Genomic DNA, 20,170 nt, shown 5'->3' on the forward strand with positions numbered 1-20,170 from the left:
TCGAAAAGCGGTTTCCACCCGCCCCATTTCATTAAAACGAGGCCACATAAGTCGGGCCCCACACACGAACAGTGTGCGCGGCTTCTCCCTGCCTCACTTCCTTTCACCATGCGTCCAGGTGTGGCAGCCTTTTCTTCCTCCCGCGGACCTGCCTTGCCTTCCCAATCCTCGCCCACTCGCCCGTCACTTCATCGCTCTTCACCGCCCTCGCTGCCTCCGCTTGCGTCTCCTCGTTCCATGCTTCGGTCCCCGTCATGGTGGCCGTGCCCTCGCCTGCATCGATCTTACGGTTGAGGTTTGAGCCTTCCGTCTACTCCTCGATGCCCTTTTCCTCGCTGGCGATTTTCTCAGTTTTGGCCATTCCTCTTTGCCTTGTGGTTTTCTTCCTCCGCTGCTTAGCTCACTCTTCCTTCCCTTCTTCTTACAGGGTCAATCAAGGCAGCCCTTGAAGGCCTTGATCGTCCTTCAGCTCGCTGCTCGGGGAGGTACGTTTTTCCTTGCTCGTCTTCTGTTCGATGGAATGCGCGTGAGCTGACATGCCTTTATTTCTTGTTTTGTTCCGCGTCCAGGTTCTTTGCTCCTCGCTGCGCGTCGGCGAGACAGGTTGGGCGTGATTTCCCTGCCTTTCTTTCTTGTTTGGCTATGCCTATCTATCTTGCCAACTTGTGGATTCGTCCTCTCCATTACGTCGGAAAAGAACACGCCCTTGTATACTTATGCTAGCTCTGAAGCTTATTATGTTTCTGCCTGCTGCTTTCATTAGATTGGTCGTGCATGTTACTCGCTACTTGGTTCTAGGATCCAGTAGTTCTTTTGGTTGCTGCTTGGTCGTACCTGTTACTCGCTACTGCATGCAGGTTCATTGTCAGTTTGGTGGTTGTTTTCTCGCCACACTGATTTCCACGAGTTAATTACCTATCCTAGAAATTAAGCTTGGATTTTAGGGTTCAGTAGTAGGGCAGGTTCATTGTCAGCTTCGTTGGCTATTTTGTTGCTCACCGATGCATGAAGGTTAAATGCCCATCGAATAAAATTAACCTATGGTTTCGGTGTCTTTTGTTTGCTTCCTCATGCCTGTGCCATTTTTGTTCGCTTGCGATTTCCTCTGCTTCTTCCATTCTTTTTTTCTCGCTGCCTCTCCTGACGTTCTCTTCCTTCTGCATGTCCTGTTCGACAGAATCCCTATGAGCAGGCGTAGCACCGTTTTATCTGTTTGTGCCTGTACTGCTGTTTGTGTGGTTGTCTTCTCAGTCTCATGTATTTGTGTGGTTATCTGTTTGTGCCTTTGTTTAGGTTTGATCCATGCTTCTGTGACCTTCATGATTTCCTGCACTGCCTCTTGCAGTTGCTTTGCTGTTTGTCCTTCAGGACATCCTTCTTACATGTATACACGATGGCTATACTTGCTCATTCTTACATGCAGCTTGTCGAGCCATCAAATATGGTGATACTTTGGTTTTGGTTCTTTCAGTCTAATGCCCGATGAGTCTTTTCTTTGCTTCTTATTAGTGTTGTCTTCTGTTTCTTCTTCGTAGTGTTGTCTCCTGTTTGTTCTTCTGAATGGTGAAGCTGCTACTTAGAAGCAGTTTACTGGGCACTCCATAAGCGTAAATCAAAAAAAGGTTCGATCATTTTACAAAGTACATAACTCGAAAGACAGTACTAATTTAAAAAATAGCACGAGTAACAGCTAAAAGCCATATCATATGTAGGCGCATCTAAAAAAACAGGCAAGCTGGATAGTTCCTTTTAATGTTGTCATCTACTTCTTTTTCTGAAAAGACATAAAACAGGCAAGGCTTCAAGTAGTTTTTTTATACACCATGTTGTCGAATGCAGATTAGGTTGGTTCCCAGTGGGCTTTGACGGCCCGTCTGGCAAGTTGTTTGTGCGCTTGGAAGATCTTGCTGCATTTTCTTCTCCACTTTGTTTGTATGCATCTCTTACAGTTTGTCTCCGCCTGTACTTTGGTTTTGCAGGTCCTGTTGTCAGCATCTTCAACTGCTTTAGAGTACTGGTTGCTAGCTCTTCGGTTCTCCATCTTCGTGTCAAGGTTTGCTTTCAGCCGCGGGCCCTCTGTTTTGCCGCTTTCTGTTACTGTTGATTGCTTGCTCTTTTCATACTGACCAGGCATTGCGTACGTGTTGCTGTTTTGTTCTTCCTTCTGCTGGGCGGCTTACTTTTTATACACTGCAGCTGACCTATTCATTCTTATACTCGCAGCTGCTATCATCCATGCATTCCATATTGTTACGTTCTTCTCTCATGTATTGTGCCGCTTCCTGTTCAATGCCTTTATTCATTATTGTATTAGAGCAATGTTGTTGTGCCTGCTCTCTGCTTTTTTAGTTTGGGAAATTATGCCAGTGAATAAAATAAATTGTACTTGCTACATCCCATGCACATTTTATGCCTTTGTTATTGTGATGTATTGCTATCTATCCTTTGATCTGCTTATGTCTTTTCCCCATTTGTGTCCCTTGTTTTTCACTTAAACTTGTTATTTTGTTGTTCTTTGTGCTCTGCCTTGCTGCAGTGCAGTTCTGGTTCTCTTCTTCTGGTGTTTTTGAGGGGTATGGTCTAGCGCCGACGTTTTGCCTCCACGGCGCACTGCTCCTCTCAGGGTTCCTGTGCCTCTTTTGGCAGTTAGACCCCCAAGAAGGGCCGTTCGACGCGCAGCTCCTGTGCCTGTATTGCCAGTGACACCAATTCCTCCAGAGGTTCTTGTGCCTCTTTTACCGGTGAGACCCCCGCGTCGAGTGGTGCAATGCCCAGTTCTTGTGCCTGTGTTGCCAGTACAACCAGCTCCTTTGGTCGTACGAAGAAGAAAATGTATGTTGTCTTTACCTTCATGGTCTCTCCTGCTCTTTGGTACCTTGACCTCCTTGCCTGGCCTTGACTTCTTAATTCTGCCGTGCTCTGCCTGCCAATAAGGGATGGTTTATTTCGTCTTCTTCCTCCTGATGTTACTGCACAAAACCGTAAAAGATGTAGGTTCTTCTTGAATAGGTTGCGAGCTCATAACAAGCACGATTGGTCTATAGCCCATGCTGTCATCCTTTGTTTTCCCCATGGTTCGTTCTTTCCTTTTTTTCATTCTGCCTCTGTTACCTTTCCTCTCTTCTCTTGTACACAGAGGATTTGCCTCATTCACCGCTTACACCTGATTGTGTAGGATTTTCGCCTGAGGAGGTTGAAATCTTAAAAGGTACAAAGGTTTTAGTTGTCGTCAATTGTCATGCTTTTGACTACGGGGTGCCAGTGTCATTCTGACAATAACGCTCCTGTAGCTTTCGATCTGAAAAGATCCTACTATGGGAAGCCAGAGTGTAAGTGTGGTTGGTGCCATGTTGTCTTCTGGTGGGGTGAGAGAGTACAGTCTCAGTCCGCCATCACAAAGCGTCGCGTTGTATACAACTTATGTTGTAAAGAAGGGAAGGTGTTCATCCCACCGTTTAAAAAAACCCGATGCGTTTCTAAACAACTTGCTTGCTTTTGATGGGCCTCCAGAGTCTAGGCAGTTTATTAGAAAGATACGCCAGTACAATTGCTTATTTGCTTTTACTTCCATGGGGGCTAATATAGACCGTTCGGTTAATGATGGCGGGGGACCAACTGTATTTAAGATCAATGGCAAGGTTTGCCATCTTTAGGTTCGCTTTTGCCAGAAGAAGGAAGTACTCCAAAATATGTTGAATTATATATACATGATACACAAAATGAAGTGGAGAATAGGATCAAGGCACTAGACAATTAACATGAATCTTCTGGTGGGTTAAAAGAGCCTATAGTTGAAGGGCTTATGCATATGCTGAATGCTAACAATTCATTTGTTAAGCAGTTCTGTACGACTGGCGAGATTTTAAAAGATAATAAGCATACCACAGTTTGAATACGCATTCTTGCCCCTGGCGGGGCGAGAATGATGGCCCTCAGTTCAGTTTTCCTACAACAGATGAGCTTACGGGTTTAATATATAGTTGGTAATGTTAGCTTGGAAACTCCTTCCAGGGACTTGATAATACATTGTCAAGGTCCTGGGCTACAAAATATATCTTGTTTGGACCCTTCATGTATGCCTTCGCAATACCCTTCATATATGGGGAGCAAGGGTTCCAATTAGGTGTGCATTATATTGGTGCCGATCCCAATGATACAACAAAGAGGGTTAAAATGACTATGCAGGATTATTATTGCTTCTGCTCTCATTATAGAGCTGAGCAGCATAACCCATATCTATGTTGTGGTTTATTGTCCTCCCAAGCTGTGGTTGATGCACGTGCTTGCATAGATGAGTATAGATTGCATTTCATTATAAAGGTCTAAGAGTACATGCGTGCCGAAAAGTTACAAGTCGTTGTTGATGCGGTTGACTTGGGTAAGCTTGATGGGGCATAGGTCGGTAAGAAAAATTATTGCCATCGTCTTATACCAGCGGCCGTCGATATATGGTTGAAACCTTCGAGGATGCGGTTGCTGTTTCGCATGTCCATTCCTCGCCTGATATTTTCACAACTTTCACATGTAATCCAAAGTGGCAGAGATAACAGGGTCTCTTGAACCTGGTCAGACTGCATCTGATAGGGCTGATATTTTTGTTAGGGTGTACCACATGAAACTCACCGACCTCCTTCGTAAGATAAAAAAAAGGGAAGGCTTTCGGACGTTTGTTGCTGGTAATGTTTGACACTTCTCTTTTCTCTTCATTCCCTTTAGGTTTACCTCTTACCTTTTTTGCCTCTTTGGTCTTGCTGTGCCCCAGTTTTGTACACCATAGAATTCCATAAGAGGGGCCTTCCACATGCGCACATCCTTGTTTGGAAGGCTGATGACTGGCTGGTTACACCTGCCTTGGTGGATTCCTTCATCTGAGCTGATACCTGATCCTGTGGAGGATCCTGTGGCTGTGGGGTATGCTCTTGTCACAGAGTTCATGATGCATGACCCTGCGGCAATGATGGCCCAAAATGCCCTTGCATGAAAATTGAAAAAGGGTGTCTGTTCAAAGAAATTTTCTAAGTCATTTCAAGAAGAAACTTCGATTGATGAAAGTGGCTTCCCTTTATACTGGCGGCGTGATAATGGTCGTTTCATAAAAAATAATGTCTTGATAATAGGCACGTAGTTCTGTACAACATGAAACAAGTCGAACGTTTCCAGGCCCATATAAATGTTGAGTGGTGCAAAAGACATATGTCATTAAATATCTTTATAAGTATGTCACCAAGGGTCTTGATTCTGCAAAAACTTTGTTCTTCAGTGTTAGGCAGAGTGGAGATGAGGAGGTTGATGACATGGAAGAGTATAGGGCGTGTCGATACATATGTGACTATGACTCTGATTGAAGGGTATACGGTTTTGAAATACATGGTAAAATGCCTTCAGTTGAAAGACTTCCTGCCCATTTGCTTAATATGCACATTGTGCACTTTTGTACAAAGCTAGCTTGCGTGCAGTGGCTGGTAGTGATTGGTTGCAAAAAACCATGTTGATGGAATGGTTTGTCGCAAATAGGAAATATGCTTCTGCTAGGACCTTGACTTACTGTGATTTCCCTATCAGGTGGTTTTGGATGGCAGGCACTAAAACATGGGTGCCTAGGACACGGGATAATAGGATTGGTAGGATCTACTATGTGCATCCTTCCAGTGGAGAGCTATATTATTTTAGGATGTTGTTGATGATTGTCGCAGGTGCGACGTGCTTTGCTGACGTTAGAATCTACAACGGTGTTGTATACCGAACTTTTAAAGTAGCCTGTGCAGCAGAGGGTTCCTTGGGGATGACTTGGAATGGTATAATGCTTTTGATGAGGCTTTAACCTGGGGGATGGGAGGTCAGTTGCGGCAACTATTTGTTACTATGCTGGTCCACTGCAGTGTTAATCAGGAGAGTGCTTTCTTTGAGAAATATTGGGTTTGCTTGAGTGACGATATTAAACATCGAATCCAGTCTGCTCGAGGAGGTTCTGCTCATGTGGTGCCTCCTGTTACATTGAGAGATTTATTGCTTGATGAACTTGTTGTTTTGTTTCCTAGGGATGGTTCTTCTATTTTAGATCATAGCTTGTCGTCAAAGTCCTCTTATCTTGGTCCACCATTGCAGGATGATGTGGTCAATTCCGCGTTAGACGTTGATTATGAGAGTCTCCTTAAAACAACAGGGGTGATGCACAATAGGCTAAACAGTGACCAACTGCGTGCTTATGCATCTATTCTTGATCGGATTAGGTCTAAGCAGCCTGGTTTCTTCTTTGTGTCAGGGTATGGTCGTACTGGGAAAACTTTCATTTGGAATGCGCTTGATGCCTATCTTAGAGGTCATAAGATGGTGGCGTTGGCTGTTGCATCTTCGGGAGTAGCAGCCTTGCTTTTGCCTCAGGGTAGAACTGCCCATCCAGGTTCAAAATACCTATTGATCTTGCTGAGAACAGAACCTGTGATATTAGAGGTCTACCATGCTTTCTGCCTCGATTGAGTCGGCGTCTTTTATCATATGGGGCGAAGCTTTAATGGCGCATTGAGGGTGCTTCAAAGCAGTGGATCGGTCTTTCTGTGATGTCCTGTCTGCCATTGATCCTGCACTGGCCGATGTTCCTTTCGGTGGTTAAGTTGTCGTTGTAGGAGGTGACCTAAGGCTGATTTTGCTGGTCATTGAGTGTGGCAGTAGGGCACACATTGTGGGTTCTGCAGTTACTCTATTGAGATTTTGCACCTTAACATCAACATGCGCCTAACCATGCAAACTGCATATCCTCTGTTACAGAGTGAGGTTGCTGCTTTTGCACAATGGGTTCTTATTATTGGAGATGGGACAGCCCCTGCTGTTGCACGGAAGGAGAATCGCTCCCTTCATGGGTAACTATTCCTCATGAGTTCTTGGTGCATACTACTGGTGATAATATTGATGCTATTGTCCAGGCGGTCTATGTGAATTTAGTGTCCAGGTACTCTGATCCTTCTTATTTGCGAGAGAGAGCTATCCTGACACCAACAAATGATATGGCTGAAAAAATAAATGACCATGTTCTTTCATTGCTGCCTTTGGATGACAGAGAGTACTTAAGCTTTGATTCCGTAGGAAACTCTTCAGATGGTGTACGAAATATAGATGCTTTCTATCATGTTGAGTGCCTGAATAAGATTAAGATTAACAATTTCCCATGGCATAGATTGGTCCTTAAAGTAGGTGTGCCCATTATGCTACTTAGAAATTTAAACCAGTCGGCGGGTCTGTGCGATGGCACTCGACTTATAGTAACAAAGCTTGCTGACAAAGTAATTGAAGCGGTTGTTATCACTGGCTCCAATGTTGGCGACGTCGTTTACATCCCAAGAATATGTTTGACATCCAAGCAACCTAAATGGCCATTTAATTGCATAGGCGCCAACTTTCTGTTAGGGTTTGCTATGCTATGACAAATAATAAAAGCCAGGGGCAGACCCTTGCCAATGTTGGTTGTATCTCAATTCGCCTGTCTTCGCGCATGGCCAACTTTATGTGGCCGTGTCCCGTGTGACCTCAAAGGAAGCTTTAAAAGGTGTTGATTAAAAATGAAGATGGTAGTACTGGTTCTCAGACAAGGAACATTGTGTTCCCTGAGATCTTTGAGATGGCTTCTTAAATACCATATCCATAATGCTATTGTCTTGTACATACAATTGCCTCCTCTCTAGATATTGCATTGCGTCTCTTAATCTTTTGTCATCGCTGCGTCTACATTTTGACAAATTTGTGTTTGTATGCTTGTTCTGAACGCACTATGTTTTGTTTGTGCTCAATACTACTAGGCTGCCTGTATTATGGCATCCTACTTATCTGCTGCGTCTCATGAATAATCTGTTTGCTATTAAACGTACAAGCTTCCATTTGTGTGTTGCTTTTGGCCTCTTCTTTTCCCGATGCCTCTATTACGGTGCTTCGTTGCTGCCTTTCCAGTCTCTGTGCTTTTCTTTCTTTCTTCTTAGGTGAGTGCATATGCATTTTTTATTCATCTGTTTCCTATTTTCCTTACCATTCACCCTCTCTGGTTTATGTTATGCTTGTAGATGGCCAAGAATACAATTAGCTTGCTTTCACAGATACATGACAAGGAAATCAACTGGAATGTGTGTGTGCTCCTCTCTCGTCTATGACATTATCGTGGGACAAGCGATGACGGCCCAATTCTGCATACTGACCTTGTGGTTATCGGTCAAGAGGTTCATTTCATACCCTGCTATGTTTCATTATACAGTAGCTTACTTGTCATGCTTCCTGTGCTGCTGTTTGGTTTTACTAATATATGTTTTTCCACTACAGGGAACCCACATGTATGCACAGCTTCCTCCTGAGGCATCTGAACACTTGAAGGATGTTCTAGAGGAAGGAAAGGTCTCCCTCATGAAGTTCATGTGCAACCAATTGGAGTCATCTTTCAGGACTGTTGAGAGCCCTTACATGATTCAGTTCACTCGATACAGCACCGCTGTGCCCCAGCCAGGCCTTGAGGATGCATATCCATACTGCACGTACAACCTTTTGCCTTTTCCAGGTATCCCAAGGCCAACTAGCAACACACCTCGCTTTCTAGGTTAGTTAACCTGTGTCAAATGCACAACTTGCTTGTGTTTGCATTGCTCGCTTTCACGCTTACACTTGCTGCTTTTTTTGTTGCTTTCAGATGTCATTGGCCAGATTACGGCATTGTCAGACATAATCCCTGTGCAGTCCATGTACCAGCCACAGCCTTCTGACACTAGGACTATAATCCTGACTGATCTGATGTGAGTTTCCCACTTCTTTGCATTTGCTGATCTACATTGTTTCATGCTGCTTGTTCATATGCCAGACCAAAAATGCAGGGGTAATGAGATCAAAATCCTTCTTTGGGGTGCTCGTGCTCATGAATTTGCTGCCGAGGATGTTCGTGCTGCAAGTATAGAAAGTGCTGTTGTAGCCATATTTGTAGGGACCCTGCCAAAAATGTCTCAAGGTATTCATATCTCTCAATCATAACACAGTCTATTGATGTATATACTCGCTGATTGTGTCTTCTACTTATTCTATCTTTGTATCTGCTTCTTTAAACCAGGTGTTAAATTGCTAAGTGGTAGCTCCGCCTGCCGTTGGTACATTAACGAGAATCTGCCAGAGATCAACGCTTTCCATTCTAGGTCTTTCTCCTCATTGCAAATTTCCGGTGCTTGCCCTTGTTGATCACCCCTTTACTAAATCTCCATTAGTTTACTCTCTAGTCTTGGGAAAGAGGTTGCTCCTGTTGCAGTTTATGCACCGATAGACCAAGGCGTTGGGGCGTCCATTTGTGAGCCTCCAGTTGAAATGGCTTTTAAGCAGCTTCTTGCTCTTGATCCATTAGATAATTTGGTATGTTTCTCCGCTTTCAAACACTTTGTTTTTTACTGTCCTGTCTATATTCTCTTATACCAAACAGTACACAGTTTCATTTCTGTAGGGCAAACCTTTCATTTGTAAGGTCACCATCATGCGTCTGGGCTCTGATCAGCGTTGGTGGTTCCTCTCGTGCGTTGCCTGCCATAAGACTGCGTATGTTAATGGGCCTAGGTTCCGTTGCTCAGACCAAGGTTGCTCTTCCGTTGGGGGAGAGCCGGCGTAAGCGCTTTTGCCAAGTTGTCCTTCAAGTCAGTGTGTTCTGCTCTGACTGATTAGATCTTTTGTGCTTTGTTGTTCAGATATTCTATCTGCACATTTGCAACTGATGGATCAGCTGAGGCTGAATTCAATGTTCTTCGAGAGAGCTGGCAGAACAGCAATAGGCAAACCACTTCTAACCTTGCTGCGGCAAAAGTATCCAGGGTATTCACTATTCAGAGGTTCGCGACCTTGCGCAGATAGGAGGAGCTGATGTAACCCTCCCAGTGGAAGTTACCAGAATGGTCACAAAGACGTAGCGCCTGGTGGTGGCCATTTCCAACAAAATTTTCAAGCCTACAAGCAACTAGCTATCTTCCAAGTTAATAGGATTGACCAGACCTTTCAGCCTGAGCTTGGGCCGTTAGAATTTGGTCCTGCTTCCCCAGCTTCTCGCCCTTCTTCTTCTGGTACAGGCTCAGTTGGTGTACTCTCTGGTTTCTCACTGATGTCGCCAGTTGGACCATTCACACCTTCATCAAAGGATGCACACGGCCCAGGAAGCTCTAGCCTTGTTTCTCAGTCGCCTCTTGATGAGGTGTGTTTCCTGTCGTTATCTCTTGATTTGCTTCTTTTGTCCTAACTAGGTGCTTATGACAAACAGATGAACACCCCCATATCAATGATGAAAGGGAAGGGCCAGTCCTTCATACCTCTATCACTGGGTAAGCCCATAAACTTTAAACTTCATAGTGTCAAAAAACGTCTTATATTTTGATACAGAGGGAGTACATTCCTACGTCTTTCTCTTTACTGTCCTTCTGCTTACATACCTTCTGTCTCTCTACTTTAATGCAGCAAGTCAGCCTGTCGTAAGAATGCACGTCATAAGCTGATACTCACACCCGCTAAAAGCACATAGGTTGATACACCGGCTGAAGGTGTGCCAAAGCTTTCTGTTGAGGCTGGAGAAAATGCCTCAACTGGAGATTCAGCTGGCTCTGCATCCATAGCAACGGTCGATGTATGGGCTTATTTCCTTTGCTTGTTCCTTTTTCTAGAGCACATTTTTTCTTCTGTCATAGCCATCTTTCTGTGTTAGGAGCCTACACTGGGCACTGCAGAGGCTGATGTTTCGACTTCTGGGAATGGCAAGGCTGTGCAATCTGACCAGGCAAAGACCAAGAGGTAAACTCCCTCTGGTAAATATAAATTATGCATCGTCTATTTAACTATGAAGCTCATTGCTTTGTGTTGGTTCATACAACTTAGGAGCAATGCTGGTGTCAAGAACGCTGACAATGCAAAGAAGACAAAGCAATAACTAATCTATGGTCTTGGGTGATCATGGACGTACGGTAAACCAAATTCTTCTTCCATGCCTTCTGATAGGTCTCTGTTTCTAGAGAATGCATGTCTTCCAATTATATTTGCATACATGTTACAAGAGTGCCTCTTCTAGGACAAGTTCTTTTCAAAGGTTTGCTGATGGCTGAGTGGTATTTATGCCCTTTTAAAACAAGTTCTTTTAGAGAGAGTTGCTGGTGGCTGGGTTTTATTTATGCTCTTCTTGGACAAATTGTTTTGGAAAGCTTTGCTGATGCTGTATGATACTTATAGGTCCACTGATTTGGCCATGCCTTCAGCCTTTCATATGAATGTGTTGTTAATCACTCCTATAATGCCATTCGGCTATGCCTTCTACTGCCATGACGCTTGCCCTTCTACTAGCTGATCCACAATTTGAGCCGATGACTGATGAACTACATATATGATTCGTACAATTGTACTAGCCGTTTATCCCTTGTATACTTGTGAATGCCATGTGGAAGCGCTCATCTCATGAATTTCCTTGTCTTTTTCATCAGGTTGTTCTGTATATAGACGGTCGCTACTTTGGCGCAGGCCCCTAAAGCCTACGCCAGCAAGGACAAGCCATGACTAATTCATCGCAGTTGTCTTCATGTGCCTGTCTTTGCACCCTTTTGGACACGTTCCTACTATGTTTGTTGTGTGTTTGCAAACCCAGACTTTGGCGCTCAAAGAGCCATGTCAAAGCTCTGTTGATATTCCCTATTTAAGATCTGAACCAGGCCACTTTCAAGCCTTGTAAATATCGCTGTTCGAACTCTCTGCTCTCCCCTGCCTCTCCTCATGATATTTCTGTACTCGTTGGGCTGCGCTACCGAATCTATCTATAATTATCAGTGCAATGCTATGCCTGTATATTCCCTATGTTCAACCTTTTTATTTGGTCATAAGGTTTGCTCTCCTATCACTGTGCCTTCTTGAAAATGGTTGTGTGCTTGATCTTCTGCCTGTAGTAGATTTGCTGCTTCCTTATTTTGCCTGGTGTATTCAGGTCATTCCATCATTGAGATATGTGTTTCCTAAGTACTCCCTTCATCCCATAATATAAGAACGTTTTCAAGCTATGTTAGCTTGAAAATTGTTCTTATATTATGGGATGGAAGGGGTACATGTTTACTGAGGATTACCATTTTCATGCTTATTTGTGTACTGATGCAGTTATTCATGCTGTTTTGTCGTTGTTATGATGTCTTGCATCTAATCCTTGCTTTGCCATACACCAGTGAGGTCACATATGAGTTACCTTCACCCTGTTATATATCCCACTTCAACCTGTTTTTTGGTTGGTTTATATGGAATTCTTTCAGAGAGTTCAGACAAAAGACCTGATGGAACAACGCTATTTGAAAATCATATTAGTCCAGAGTTGCAAATGGCTAGCAAAATGATATATGAATATTCTTAGCTTTTTTTTAGGCAAATGAATATATTCTTAGCTGATGTATTACATGCCATTTAACAGGTGATGGGCCGCAATGAGAAAGAAAAAGCACTGTCATCCAAAGGCCGGCCATTTTCAATTCGGCCAGAGTGTGGGTTCGTGCAACACACTGTTCTCGTATTGATTGATCTGAGTGTTACAAGATATACATGAGTGCCTTAACTAACTCACGCCAAAATAGGCCAAGGACTAGTGCTAGACTATGTAGAGAATACACGTTCGCTAACACCCCGCTGCAGTCGAGTCGTCGCTGCCTTGCAAGACGCAAAGACTGAAATGCAGATGTCGCTAAACCCTTAGTCATGATGTCGGCTAGCTGCTGTGTAGTAGGCACATGTACAATGCGAAACTCGCCGAGGGCCACCTTCTCCCTAACAAAATGAATGTCCAACTCGATGTGTTTTGTCCTCTCCGATGATGCACGGGATTAGTGGACATGTACAAAGCGGATATGTTGTCACAGAACACAACGGTGGCCTTCGGTAGAGGGCACCCAAGCTCACTAAGAAGTTGTCGAAGCCACACGCAGTCGGTGACGGCGTTGGCGACAACACGATACTCTGCTTCCACACTAGAGCGAGAGACTGTAGCTTGCCATTTAGAGGACCGGCTGATGAGCGTGTCGCCGAGATAAACACAATACCCCGATGTAGATCGTCGGGTGTCCGGGCACCCGGCCCAGTCCTCATCCGAGTAGGCGACAATGTCGGTCGATGGTGATGCCTGTGGAAGAGGCCCATATGTAGAGGTGCCACGAACATACTGCAAGATCCGCTTGATGATGGAGAGATGACAGTCGTGAGGATCATGCATATGCAAGCACGCCTGCTGCACGGCGTATGCCAAGTCTGGGCGAGTCATAGTGAGGTATTGCAGGCCACCCGCAAGGTTGCAATACTCAGAGGGATCACAGACAAGTGATCCGGCATCGGCGGCGAGCTTGGGTGACGTGTTGACCGGAGTGGAGACAGGGCAACACTGCGACATGCCGGCCCATTGAAGAAGTTCCTCGGCGTATTGGGCTTGGTTGAGGAAGAACCCACGCGAGGTGCGCTGTACGCGGATGCCAAAGAAGTAGTGAAGAGCGCCCATGTCCGTCATCGCAAACTCTCGCTGTAGCTGACCGACGACAGTGTGAAGAAGAGTGGTCGATGAAGCTGCAAGGACGATGATGTCGACGTACAACCACAGGTAGGAAGCATCATCGCCCCGCCGGAGGATGAACAACGAGACGTCTGAGCGCAAGGCAGTGAACCCGATCGTGGCGGCGAAGCGAGGGAAGCAAGCCCATGGGGGCTGCTAGAGACCCTATAGGGACCTGGAAAGATGGCAAACATCATCGCTGCGAGTGTCGTCGACGAATCTAGTGGGTTGATGGCAGTAGACCTGCTCATTGAGAACATCGTGAAGGAAGGCGTTCTTCACGTCAAGCTGGTGCACGGACCAAGCACATGAGCACGCCAAGGTAAGCACTGTCCGAATCGTCTTCGGCTTGACCACCGGAGAGAAGGTGTCACCAAAATCAATGCTCGGGCGTTGAGAGAAACCACGGGCCAACATGCTTTATAGCGTTCGAGCGAGCCCTCGGCCTTCGTCTTTTGCCGGAAAACACATTTGCCAGTGACGATGTCTGCACTGGGCGGACGAGGCACGAGTGTCCACGTGGAGTTAGATAGACATGGGACGGGGCTTGCCTGCTCCCTCGTAATGCTCCCGTCCGTGCTCCTGTTTCTTCTTTTTCCATCCGACGGCTACGCCAATTCTCCTCCCCCACGTCTCTTCTTTCTGGTAAAAAAATAAAGAACAAAGACTAGTATTTTTGCCTGCTCCTGTATATAATACTCAAACAACCACTATAATGCTATTGATTTTCTTTTCTTTTTTCTTCCAAATCAAGTTATTTCAGTTTTATATCATAGAACAAGGGTGTAAACAAATTGAAATCCAAAATGACAATAGACTTCCTCCTACCCGATCCATGACCTTTTGCAATCAACTTACCAATGTCTATTTTCATATGTTTTAACATTCGAAATGTTGTGTCTATAAAGGACCATTGTCACTTAAGATTCTCCAATGCTTGACACGTGATCTTTTGTTGTATTTTTATTCTTTTTATAGTGAACCTCGAGCAAAGGCCGCATGACGCCAGTGTATTTTGACAATTGCCTAAGTCAGTGGCCTATAACTCCTCGTATTTTATAGTTTCGTAGCAATACACGGGCATTGTGCTAGTATATTATATATATTGCAACGTCACAAAAAAATCACAGGCAAAAACTAAGATGGAGAAATACACGTAGAGCAATGTGATGAAAATATAATATATATATACAGGCCAAAACAATAATTTGACTTCTATTTACTGCTACCTTGCGAAGTTTCTGGATAGCATAGTCATCAGCAAAATATATATTTTGCATCTGATGAGTGAAAGAGAAACATGACCTTTTATATTCTAGTGTGGTGTGTCAAAGCAATCCAGATTAGCACTGGAGTTGCGCTCCTACAGCGGCGAGTGGCAAAAAGTGCTTTGGATGCAATTGATGATGGATAAGGCAGACGGGAGAGAGGAAGGGAAAAGCCAAAAAAGGAGGAAGGTTGAGAGGCCGCTCACTGTTTTGCCGGTCTGCTTCGTCGCAAGTTCCATGGTGACATCTACCTGCGTCTGTGACGCTGGGACGGGAAAGAGAACGAGGATATGGGCGTCCAGAGAGCACTCTACTAAATGGCCTGTAGGAACGGCTGGCTGATCTACTCCTCACGTTAACGACGGCAGATGAACCCCAATCGCCCACGACGCAACCCTTCCGATCTCTTTCCCTGATCGGCCGGCGAATTAATAGGTCATTCGGCGCCCTCGTCGCTGCCAACTGTCCGTTTTTTTAGGGGGGCACCGTCCGGTTAATGAAAGGCATGGGCTGCGCATTTCAGAGCAAGTCGGCCCGATTAACCAGAAGAAGCACAGGTTGGTCTCCGGAGCAGCAGCCTAGAGACGTTGGGCCCACGAGAGAAGCGGCCTGGCGTGGTAAAACGGGCTGAGTAACGTGCAGTGAGGTCATCAGTGATCTGGAGCGTTGAAACAATAGATCGAACGGTTTAGGGCCTGAAATCGCTGTGAGAGGTCATAGCTAGCTCAGCTTTACTGTTTAGTAATGGAGGGGGGGAGGAGAAGGGAGATATGTGGGCGAACATAGTGAACCAAAGTAGTGGGTGATCCCGACCGGGATCGTCTTTTCCCGATGCGCCAAACAACATTGAACAGGTTTGAGGTTGAGATTGACCAGGATCGCTGAGCACAGGGTACCGACTTCAGGGATTCAGAGTTCACGGCTTGATTTCGACCAGTTCTACAAATTCAAGGTTTAATATAGACTTTACTCTCAATGAGGCATGTAGGCGTGAAGAAGAAGTGTACGTCCGGACGTCGTCATTGAGGGTGCGGAGGGTACACTCTGCCTTGTCGTTCTGTTGACAAGTGTAGGGGCAAGTAAGGCCAAGGAGTGTATCGTGGGATGCTAGGAGGGAGCTATTGTCAAGGTTGCTGAATTCACGGCCATTGTCAGTTTGAAAGCTAGGATAGGGCGAGAAAATTGAGTTTTCACGTAGGCATAAAATAGAACAACTAGGCGGTGAACTTTGACAAATGGGAAAGGTCCATACATAATGTGTGTAGTCATCAAGAATAACCAAATAATACTAGGGCACTGCTAGGCGCCGGCGCGCCAGCCGAAATTTCGGCCGGTCGGCTGCCTAGCATTCGACCGAGCGCGTATTAACAGTCTTGATTAGCGCACAAGCTAGACCCTCCTTTTCCACAAAGGCTTGGAGAAAAAAAGGACGATCGCGGCTCTCGCCGGACGCCCCACGCTCGCCATATGCAGCTTCGCCGCTGACTGCATAGATCTGCCGCCGGCCAGACGTAGCTCCGCCCTCGTCTCGCCCCTCCCCCCGCCTCCATGGATGAGCTTGCAGTGTACCTCCTTCAGTTGCTAGTTGCAGCAAAAACGCCCGCCGGTCGTAGCAAACGCCAAAAACAGTTGCAGCAAAAAAAAGTCATCTTCGTTTTCCGTCGCTCACCGTCGCACCAACTCGGCTCGCCGGTTCCAGCAAAAAAAAATTGTTTCATCACCCAGCCATAGTAGCTTGCGGCGCTGCCGCTTGCAGCTTGCCATGCCGGTTGTAGCAAAACACGACATTGGATGTAGCAGGACGTGATGCTCATTGTAGCAAAATCCGCGACACCGTTTTGCACAATGAAGCAAAATGTGACGCCGGTTGTAGCAGTGTGGGGGCTGGTGGTAACAAACCACGACGCTGGATGTAGCAAGCTGTGACATCGATTGTAGGAAATACACTACGATGCCGTTTGCGCGATGAAGCAAAATGGAGTGCCGTTTGTAGCAGCGTGGGAAGTCGGTTGTACTAGCACTTTGCGATGTGGTTTGTAGCATGTAGCGAAAACCAGGCCGTGGGGTGCCTCGGGTAAAGCGCCAACCCGTTCTTGCTGCTCGCGGTCGCCAAGCCCGCCGTTCGTGGCGGCAGCTCCCCCTGGACACCGGACACCGTTTGTAGCTAGGGACGCCATGCAGCTTCTCAAGTTTATGGTGCGTGTGTGTGTGTGATATGGCTAGTTGGGAAAGAAGAAGGTGACGTCCAGCTCCAGGGGAGGAAGAAAGAAACGAATGGAGGACATCGATCCACGTGTAGTGCTTGGGGCCACCACCACGTGCTCTCCAAAAAAGAAAGAAGATCGGGACCCGTAGGCAGCCAGCCACACCGTAGGATTAGTGCTAATCCTATGACGCGCGCTCGGCCGGCCGAATCTTCGGCCGGTGTGTAGACGCGAAACGTTTTCCATAATAGTCGGATACACTCGTGACACGACTTGTCCATAAATCACAATGACAAAGTTCAAAGGGAAAAGTGGTGGAAGAAGTAGAAGAAGTAAATGGAAGCCTAGTGTGTTTGCCGAGACGAGAAGCGGCGCAATGGGTCGTCCAGCTCTTATTACAACTAAAATCAAAGTAGGTAGAAGCCTTGGCAAGGACGGCGGCCGAGGCGCTGGTCCCAAAGGTCGGCGGTGACGGCGGTGGTGAGGCAATGTCGTGGCGGCGCGAGGTGTAGAGATCACTGGAGGAGTCACATCGGCGAAGTACAGTCTTGGTAGCGAGGTCCTTAATAGAAAAGCCATAGGGGTCAAATTCAACCGAAATGAAATTGTCATGAGTAAACGCAGGAACGGAAACGAGATTTTAATGAGAGATGGGGAGATGAGGATTTCAAGAAGAGAGAGAGGGCGGGAGGGACAGGGAAGGGTATTGGAGCCGACAATGGTAATGGGCAGTGTGGAGCCATTACCGATGAAGATAGAAGAAGGAGAAGAGGGCTTGGGAGGGGAGTAGGGTATACCGAAGCCGGAGCTCATGTGGGAGGAGGCGCCGATGTTGAAGACCCACTCGCCACCTGGTGCAGATGGCGGGTGCACAGACATTTGGTTGAGAGCGGCAATGAGCGCCGCTTGATCCCATTGAGTCGCAGGCGTGGTCGAGGCCTGCAGTGCCTGATGCATGGCTGGGCCAGGGGGCGGGCGCCAAGCATACCCTGAAACGTCCCAGCGGCGGTGGTGGGCAGAGCGGGCGGGCGTGGTCTATGGAGCGGGCCGCCGGAGGGGCCCTAGAGCAGGCCGCTAGAGGGGCCCCCGCCGGAAGACGAGCTACCGCCGTTCGCCGGATTATGTTTGTGTTTCGTCTTGCCACGGTTGTTGGAAGCCGAGCCGCATGCGCTTGAGGAATTGGCCCCGAGGAGAGCTGGGTTGAAGGAGGTCGGGGCTGGGGCCGACAGCGGCGATGGACGTGCCGCGTAGAAGGCGCCGGCCTGGGCAAGCAGGGCCGTGCGTGCGGCGACATGCGCCTGGAGGCTAAGGCGCTGCTCTTCCAATTGAAGGAATGGCCGTAGCTTGATGAAGGTGGGCCGGCGGCCCCTGGTCATGTGCGGGACGGCATGCTGCAGGTGTTCGTCGAGGCCGCGCAACACGTTGTGGACGAGGTCGCGGTCCTTGATGCGATGGCCCAGATCCCGGAGAGTATCGTCCATTTGCTTGAGCCGATACGTGTAGTCGACGAGGGAGAGATCCCCTTGGATGAAGCTGTGGAACTCGTCGAGCAGGTAGGTGATCCGGGCGTCGCGGTTGCTGTGGAAGAGAGAGCGGAGAGAGTGCCAGAGAGAGTATGACGTGTCCTTGCGATCCTCGACGATCTCCAAGGTCGAAGGAGTCACGGTTGCGTTGTACCAGGAGACGATGGCGAAGTCGTTGAGGGCCCAATCGGAGGTGGCATGCGCCGGCGAGCCATCTATGTGATCGGTGAGGCCGAACTTGGCGAGAGCGGCGAGGAATTGATGACGCCATAGCCTGTAGTTCTCCTTCTCGTAGTCCAGGGTGACGAGGACATGATCCCGGGTGCGCAAACCTTGGATGAGAGTAGTGGGAAGGGTTTGTGTTGCGACAGGGAGGTCGAACTCTTCGTCGGAGCTCGAGCCATTGGAGGAGATGGAGGAGGAGTCGCTCATGGTCGCAAGGAGGAGGAAGAGAGGCAGCGGAAGGTGAGGATCTCAGATATCTGATACCATGTCAGAGACCGAGCGAGAGGAGGGAGAGAGGGGTTCGTGCAACAAACTGTTGTCGTATTGATTGACCCGAGTGTTACAAGATATACATAAGTGCCTTAACTAGCTCACGCCGAAATAGGCCAAGGACTAGCGTGCTAGACTATGTAGAGAATACACGTTCGCTAACACAGAGAATCTTAAAAGAAGGACTAGGTAACTTCCCGTGCGTTGCAACGGGGCATAAATATTTTGTATGCAATCAGCGTGATTTACTTATCATAGCATAGTGCACATGCTTTGCTACGGGACCATAATAAAAAGGTGCAAGGAAATAATTTTTCAAATGACTACGCATTCAACTACCATTTCTGCCTTGCCACAATGCAATGTTTTCAAATTCAATCCCTTTTAACAATCATTTCAACTACATTTGCAGTAGCTTCATTTAATAGTGGTTATAATTTCAACAGTGCGCTGAACTGCATCATACATACACATGCCAGACCATATGCATCAATCCACAAGCAACTGATTTGAAGATGTGCAAAAAAAAGCTAAAGCATTCGAAAGTGTTATTAGTTGCAACTCTTATACAAGAGTACTCATACAAACCAAAATATGTTTGCAGTTTACCTATCTAATATAATAGTTGAAGGGCAAGCAAAGACAACCGTGCCTTGAATCTTTCCTAGGAGAGACCGTGCCCTGCAAATTGCAACCCACGCGCACTTGCAGCTGCACATAATCCACGTCGGCTCCATGGTACAGGGAGTTGCCCCTGCTGAGAGAAAGAGACTACGTCAGAGATGTCCCTGGCCTGCTCCACAGGACGCTCTAATCACACCCAGCAGCAGCTGGCTTTGAATGAGCGCAGATCCTGCCAGCAACATCGATGCTCACCTGCCTGTCCCTGTCCGTGACAGAGATCCAGAACGGCAAACCATTGAATGAGTTGCATGATCAGATATTCAGATTGCAGGATAAGCCAGCCAAAAGAGAAGACGGGATGACCGAGTTACAGAGCGTATGCATCCGATCTTGCGGGTCTGCACCTGCATCTCATGACACGGGAGGCGTGCCGTCGATCCGATATTATTACCCATGGCTGGGACGGCGCCCCGTGGCCTGCGTCTGGCCTGGGTCGTGTGCGCTTGGCAC

General features: G+C 46.9%; 1 protein-coding gene and 1 pseudogene across 3 annotated transcripts; one reads left to right on the forward strand and one right to left on the reverse strand.

The window, feature by feature from the left end:
* The first annotated feature begins 83 nt into the window (after positions 1-83).
* Positions 84-11,866, forward strand: LOC125532477 (uncharacterized). Of its 3 annotated transcripts, none has more exons than XM_048696530.2 (18): positions 84-295; positions 428-485; positions 570-603; positions 1,980-2,053; positions 6,766-6,857; positions 8,049-8,201; positions 8,302-8,572; positions 8,663-8,765; positions 8,844-8,974; positions 9,074-9,155; positions 9,237-9,366; positions 9,441-9,612; positions 9,693-10,189; positions 10,256-10,316; positions 10,450-10,615; positions 10,694-10,779; positions 10,864-10,949; positions 11,460-11,866. In XM_048696530.2, exons 7-13 carry the CDS (start codon positions 8,311-8,313, stop codon positions 9,863-9,865), a joined length of 1,053 nt encoding a protein of 350 aa, XP_048552487.2. In that variant the 5' UTR covers positions 84-295; positions 428-485; positions 570-603; positions 1,980-2,053; positions 6,766-6,857; positions 8,049-8,201; positions 8,302-8,310; the 3' UTR covers positions 9,866-10,189; positions 10,256-10,316; positions 10,450-10,615; positions 10,694-10,779; positions 10,864-10,949; positions 11,460-11,866. The 3 variants fall into 3 exon arrangements, with proteins under 3 accessions (XP_048552487.2, XP_087387417.1, XP_048552486.2); XM_087531291.1 differs by having other exon boundaries at positions 8,302-8,533; XM_048696529.2 differs by lacking the exon at positions 6,766-6,857.
* A 759-nt stretch (positions 11,867-12,625) lies between these two features.
* LOC147992658 (uncharacterized) lies at positions 12,626-18,973 on the reverse strand (annotated as a pseudogene).
* Positions 18,974-20,170: the final 1,197 nt, after the last annotated feature.

This window comes from Triticum urartu, chromosome 1A (assembly GCF_056163025.1).
Source record: "Triticum urartu cultivar PI428250 chromosome 1A, HENAU_Tu73, whole genome shotgun sequence".
NCBI lineage: Eukaryota > Viridiplantae > Streptophyta > Magnoliopsida > Poales > Poaceae > Triticum > Triticum urartu.